The sequence below is a fragment of the Heliangelus exortis genome, chromosome 1 (assembly GCF_036169615.1).
Source record: "Heliangelus exortis chromosome 1, bHelExo1.hap1, whole genome shotgun sequence".
Lineage (NCBI taxonomy): Eukaryota > Metazoa > Chordata > Aves > Apodiformes > Trochilidae > Heliangelus > Heliangelus exortis.
Genome location: NC_092422.1, coordinates 116573398 through 116579813, shown reverse-complemented (window position 1 = coordinate 116579813; position 6416 = coordinate 116573398). Strand labels below are relative to the sequence as shown.

The window sequence follows — 6416 nt, the reverse complement described above, 5'->3', positions numbered from 1 at the left end:
TCATCTCTCAAGGGGAATGAGGAGACAAAAAAATAATCCTCTTCTATCATTTATATGTTCAGGTAGCATGGGTCAGTGGTGCTGGAGTTCACCTTGATGATCCAAAGGAAAAGAAAATCAAAATCTCTCAACAGAGAATGACCTCACTTTTGGTCTGGCTTATTGGAAGGGTGAATACTGAAAACAACAAAATAATTCTGTCTTCCCCAGGGCAAGCAATGGGGTTGCTTGGTATTTTGTTCCCTTTATAGGGCGGGGCCCTTTTTAATCTTTAATCTGACTGGAGTGTTCAGATCCCAAGAAGATATTTTGAGCCTCCTGAGTTTTACCAAGGCCATGTAATGTTTTATAGGAGCTAGTGCTATTTACTTGTCATCACACACAAAAATAAATACCTCTGTGATTGAGAAGTACAGGATAACCTGCGCCAAATGTAAAAAAATTCATCCTGGAACTCAGAAATTAACATAGGCTTTCTGTCCCTCCAGATTGTCTTTTTAGCATTCCTGCAATGTTGGATTCCCATAGTACCTGCTATAAGCTGCCAATTCTTCTCTAACTCTTGCTAAAGCCCATTAAAAGGCACAGCAGCAGCAGCCCAGTGGGCACATGCTTTTCTCATTCCAAGCTCTCAGCACTGTTGCTCACATTCACTGATGTGCAGCCCTTCCCACATTACCTGCATGGGGTGTGCCTTTGCTTTGCAGTGTGTCTGCCAGTCTATATATGTGCAGAAATAACCCTTTCATCATCAGGGCTGCTTGCAGGCACAGCTGTAGCATCCTGTTTCCTCAGAGAGCTGGTTGTGGCAAAATTATAGATTTTTCGAAGGCAAGAGTGACTGCTGATACCTATTTTGGGGCAGACTACAAAGGAAAAGCAGCTCTCTATCTTTTACCATATTGCTTATGGCAGGGACAGGCCAGGCCAGACCTCAGCTATGGAACAGCAACACTTCATGTTGATAATGACCATGGTTATGCGCCTGTGTGCAATACCTGCATAGCCCTGTGTTCATCACTCCCACAGATGGGACAGTGTTCTGTGCACAACTGCGATAAAGGACTGAGTCCCAGTTTTCCCAACTGCTTGGGATGGAAAAAAGAAAACTCTTTTACTCAAAGGAGTTTGAGAATGGTTACAACTGGGCTTAGTTGCAAGTGTCACATCTTCAGGTGGTCCCGCTGGATGCCTGAAAGGGTAACTGCCCTAGCACAGCTGGGAGCTCCACTCACTCTCACTCCCAGCTGGAATAACCAACCCGGGGTAGTACTTAATGGTCAAACAAATTATTGCCCAGTCCATGGATGCGAGGCACTGGCTGCAATCTCTTCTACGAGTGTAATTGTAGGCAAAGCTCAGCATGCTTAGAGGGGGCTGCAAAAGGTACATCTACCCTCTGGCTATCACAAACCGCCTAGCCCACGGCTCTCAGGATCTGGGCACAGCTTGGGCGTGCTCCGAGGGGGGTTGCCCTTGCTCTCGACAACCCTCATTTTATTTTTTTTTTTTTTTTTTTTTTCAGCAGGCATCCGGTGATGATTACTATAATCATGACCGTCACCCACAAGAGACAGGTGGCCAGGCCCGGACAGCATGCCCGGTACCGCTCTGTTACTTCTATGGCTACAACTTTCTGACCGTGGATCCCGGCTGCGGTAGAACAGAAACCCCCTCAGCCACCCGCTGCTCTGCATAAGGGGGTGACAGGTGCCCTCAGCTGCCGGCGCCATTTTTCAGCCTTCCTGCCGGCTCCTCCTTCCCTTTTCTTTCCTCGTTAAGCATCGAGTGTTCCTGGGGAATGCCTCTTTCGACACGCCGACTGATCGTTAGAGATGCGAGGACCCCTTCGTCGCACAACCGCTCGCCTTGGAACCGCGGGGGACACGGCTGACTCTGGCGGGCAGAGGCGGGTGGGGAGCGCAGCCGGAGGCGGGCGTCCCCTTCCGAACTACAACTCCCAGTATGCCGCGGGCCTCCTGCGTGCAGGACGGGCTGGCGGGGGTGGAAGGTGACCCGGAACGGCTGTAGGGCCGCGCAGGACGCCAGCTCTGCGGTATCACCCTGCGCTCGCTGCGGGGCAGGTAGGGGGTCGGGTCGGGGCTGCCCGGGGGGAGGGGGCGGTAAGCGGCGATTAACGACGTCCCCTTCTTCCTCGCAGGGAGCTGCGGCTGCCGGAGGAGCCGCCCGCCATGTCGACGGTGGCTGCCGCCAGCTGTGACGGGAAGGGCGCGGGGGAGGCGCGGGAAGAGAAGAAGCCGCTGAGGCCCTGCTGCGCCTGCCCTGAGACACGGAAAGCGCGGGACGCCTGGTGAGGGCACAGACTCCCCTCTCGCCACAGGGAAGGGGAATGGCCTCTGGGAGAGCTCCCTGAGGCGGGTGGAAGCTCCTGGTCCGGTATTACCCTTTGCTGGGTCGGCGCGGTGTCGAGCTGCTGGAGCGTTTTAGCCAGCCCTCCGCCCGGCCCGGCCCGGCCCATTTCCCTTGCTGCCTTCTAAGAGTTTCTGCTCCTGACAGCCTGCCCGGGTGACTTTGTGAGCCCACCACGCACCGAGGGTGCTGGAGCATCCAGGAATGGTGGGAGTGCAGAGGAGGAGGAGAAAATGTCTTAAAGGGATAATTAATATCAGTAGCAGTAGTTTAAAACAGGTTTCAGACTTTAGCTTTTAATGATGCTTATGAGTCTTCACTAGTGTTGACTTACTGAAGCAACAAGTACCAACAGGTAGCAACATTTCTGTTGTTTAATTGGTTGCAGAATCATAGAGTTTTTCTGGTTAACCAAGCACACTGCCAAATCCACCACTAAACCATGTCCCTAAGCACCACATCTACTTGTCTTTTAAATATTGTCTTTTAAATACACCTATCCAGTATTGGTGGCTCAGCCACTTCCTTAGCCAGCACTGAAGTGCCTCGAACTCTGTTATAGTGCTGTCATAATATCTGTTATCTTTTAAATAAAGCAAAATACTTTTGCTGTTTAGGTCTTTCTCACAGAGGTGCAAAATTTGACAGTTATGTATATAACTGCATTCTTAGTTATAACCATAGCCATTATTATAGGAACTACAAAATAGCATGAAATGCACCTCCAAAATACAGTTCCTTTGTCTGTAAATTATTTAGTCTGGTGATGAAACTTTTTTACCTAACAGGTGGTACAGATGGCGTTCAGTAGGTGCCATGAAGTTAGAGATGTGAGTTTTTGCTGAAGTTAAAGATGTGAGTCTAGCTCTGTACTAGAGGGAGGTGTAGTTCAGGGCCCTCATAAGAAAAGGGAGGTGGGGTGCCAGTCCTGGGTCAGGTGGAGCTGCCCTGGGCAGCCAGCACACCTAGCCACGCTTATTGTAGTAAAACTTAAGTGATTTAAGAAAATAAGTTGTTTTAGTTATTCATATTTTGGTAGTTTTCTCATTTGGGAACAAGAATAGCGTAGTGTGGCAGATGAGGTTTGCTCAGAGCTGTGATTTATGCTCTGCAGTGTGATGGTAGTGCTGGGGACAGGAAGTGCTCTGCAAGTCTATCAAAGAGTGAGTCTGAACTGCTTTTATGGTATCTGTGATATATTAATGATGGTAGGCTTTCACCACAATGTGAATATGTATTGGATGCTTGGATGGATGAGTAACACCAAAAAGTTACTACAGGTGTCAAATCATGTTGCAAAAGGGTAGGTTGACAGGTTGTTGTGGCCTTTTTTTCCATTCAGGTTCCCTGAATACAGATTGAAGCTGGACTAAAATGTCATTAACTGGTCAACCTATTCTGTGCTGGTCACTTATTGGAGAATTTTTTTTGGTTCCATATTGAATGATTTGAAACTGGTTGCTGATGAGATCAGCATACTTGATGAAGTAATGTGACAGCATTGTGTTCTATAACAATCCCAGTCTAGACTTGGCCAGAATAGACACTGGCCTTTTAATAGGAAAGGCTGTTACACATCTCACCAGAGTTTTAAGTGCACTGCTGCAGGCTCAGGCATCTTTTTGACACAGTGTACTTTCCAAAACAGCATTACCCTGGACAGGATGGGCAAAAAGATCTCTGGAGCCTAATAGGTTATTTTGATTGTCCCCAGCAGTTTGTCAGTCCTGTGGCTTTGAGTAATAGTAAGCTAACGTTTTGTTGCTGAACCCTGGATGTATTTTTGTTTTGCAGCATCTTTGAGAAGGGGGAAGAAAATTGTGAGCACCTAATTGAAGCTCACAAGGAGTGTTTGAGAGCTCTGGGCTTCAAGATATGAGTGAGATGAGTGGGGCTGTGAACGTGGTGAGTATAACCTTCAGGACTTCTATCACTGAAGGGCAGGGGCATCTCAGCTGGTGCTGCTGGGAGGCCCAGAATACTGTAGAGGTGTCTTCCTTGTGAGAAGGCACTAGGGTAAGTGCTGCTGGCCTTGTGTGGGTGGTGAAGCCTTCTAGCAGTAAACAGCCTCTGTGAGTAGGTCTTCAGCAGCAGGGAATGGTTCTGTCTCTGATCTTTTAGTAGATCTGAACTTCAGCTTAGATTTCTAACAGCGTGGAGGGTTGGTTTTTGTGGGATGTTGCTGGGGCTTTATGGTTAAACTGTCCCTCATTATCCAGTGAAAATCTGTATTTTAATGAAGATGTTTTCCCTCTCTTTTCTAGATGGTGACTGTGGTGTGACTGTGTTCTGGGAAGCTGCAAAATAAATTATTTCTACAAATTACTTCAAAGAACAAATATAAACAAAGATTATTTATAAAAAGTCTCTAATGATAGTCTGTGCATCATGTCTATAGCTTTTCCACTGTTAGCTCTTCATCACTATAGAAAATGTATTTTTTCCTCTTAATAAAAATCTGAAAATGACTGGTGTTCCTGACCTGTTTCTTGTAAGTATAGAAGTTACAGTGCCCACCTCATTCAAAGCACTGGAATGGAGAGAATGAGAAGAGCCTGCTACTCAATCAAAATGAGAACAGTGATTACTCTGGTGGTGTGGCTGAACAGATGGGCCTTTGGTGGGTTTTCTCTCTGCAGACTGAGAAACCATGCTAGTAACATGGCACTGTCACTGCTTTCAGCAGAGTCATGCTGAAGCTTGTGGTGTTTGTGATGACAGGTCTAACTATAGTTGTATACAAAGATGTCTACTGTTTTATGAAATGAACTTTTCTTAGGAGTCAAAACTGGATTTGCTTTCCCCTATTGAAAAATGCTGGAAGAATTCTAGCAGCTTGATTCTACGATTCAAGCTTTGTTACTTACAGTGAAGAATTAAGCACTTTCCACGTCAAACTCAAATTCTTGTGCCAGTTCTTCAAGGGAAGAGAAGCAGTGGACTGCCAAGGTATGTACAGGTCATTTGCCTGAAAGAAGTGTTGTTTGTTGGGGTTTTTTTATGCTCAATTTTTCTTGTCTTGGTCTTGTGCTATGGGTGCATGGGCTTTTGTTTTCTGGTTTTTTTTTTTCTTCCCTGGGTGACATGACGGTGGGGAAGTGATTGTGGCCTTTTGATTCCTTCTTATAATCTAGAGCAAAATAAGTGCAGTTGGTAATTTGTTGCACAAGTGGGACTTTGACTTCCTCCTGTGGCTTTGTACAACCCGAATGTTTTTCTTCCTTTGGTGAGCTGACTGCTTAAGATGGCATCACTGATTATTTCCTCTTCTGCTGAGTTTTCAGAAAACAGCTGCGAAATCTGTGCTTTGTCTTGACTGTTCTCTTGGCTTTGATCCTGTTGGGGAGGGATGGGTGCAGTTGTGATAATTTCTCTGCCTACTGGGACCTGCATATTCTCAGTAATGTACTCTGCTGAGACTCACAAGTTGAGTGAGAACATTCCAGGAATGTTTCACAAAGGTTCTGGACTCTGAGGAAATGGTGTCTAAAAATGCTTGCAGGGGGCGAGCAGGGCTGTCAGTCTTAGCTTTATGCTGCTTATCTACTCTCCTGATGTAAGGGCTGTGCCCATGTGGGCTTCCAGCCTAAGAGAAGGGACACAGGTGTCCTGGCAAAAAGAGTTCAAAGCTGCCTGCAGTGTTGTAGCTGGCAGGGAAGCAGGACCAGGTGCTCCACTCAGTGTTTATTTCCTTGATGTCTTGACTTGAGTAAGGCTGTTTATTGTTGAGTGACTGGGCTTGAAATGAAGAGAATGTTAAAAGTTGGATGAGACCAGCTTTGTGGTTGCATATCCAGTCTGGGGAAAACTGGAAATACTGCCACAGTTTTCAGAGGTGGGCAGAGGATGCAGTGGTCAGGTAAGAGAGTGCCAGTTAAATCAGGTCAAGAAAATTTAAAAATGGACCCCCATACAATTTTACACAAATTCTAGAGGCTTGAGGAGTGGGGCAGCTAGGCCTGCATGAAGATAAAAGCATGGTAGATATTGTAGAAAGCTTTCAGAAGATGATGAGTAGGATGCTGTAATAACCTGTGTGAAGCAGG

The 6416-nt window shown here is 46.6% G+C and overlaps 1 protein-coding gene across 1 annotated transcript; it reads left to right on the top strand.

Moving 5' to 3' along the window:
- Positions 1-1951: 1951 nt before the first annotated feature.
- COX17 (cytochrome c oxidase copper chaperone COX17) lies at positions 1952-4838 on the top strand. The gene is made up of 4 exons (XM_071760604.1): positions 1952-2084; positions 2162-2311; positions 4165-4275; positions 4635-4838. The coding sequence occupies exons 2-3, from the start codon at positions 2193-2195 to the stop codon at positions 4247-4249; spliced, it is 204 nt and encodes a 67-aa protein (XP_071616705.1). The 5' UTR covers positions 1952-2084; positions 2162-2192; the 3' UTR covers positions 4250-4275; positions 4635-4838.
- The last annotated feature ends 1578 nt before the right edge of the window (positions 4839-6416 follow it).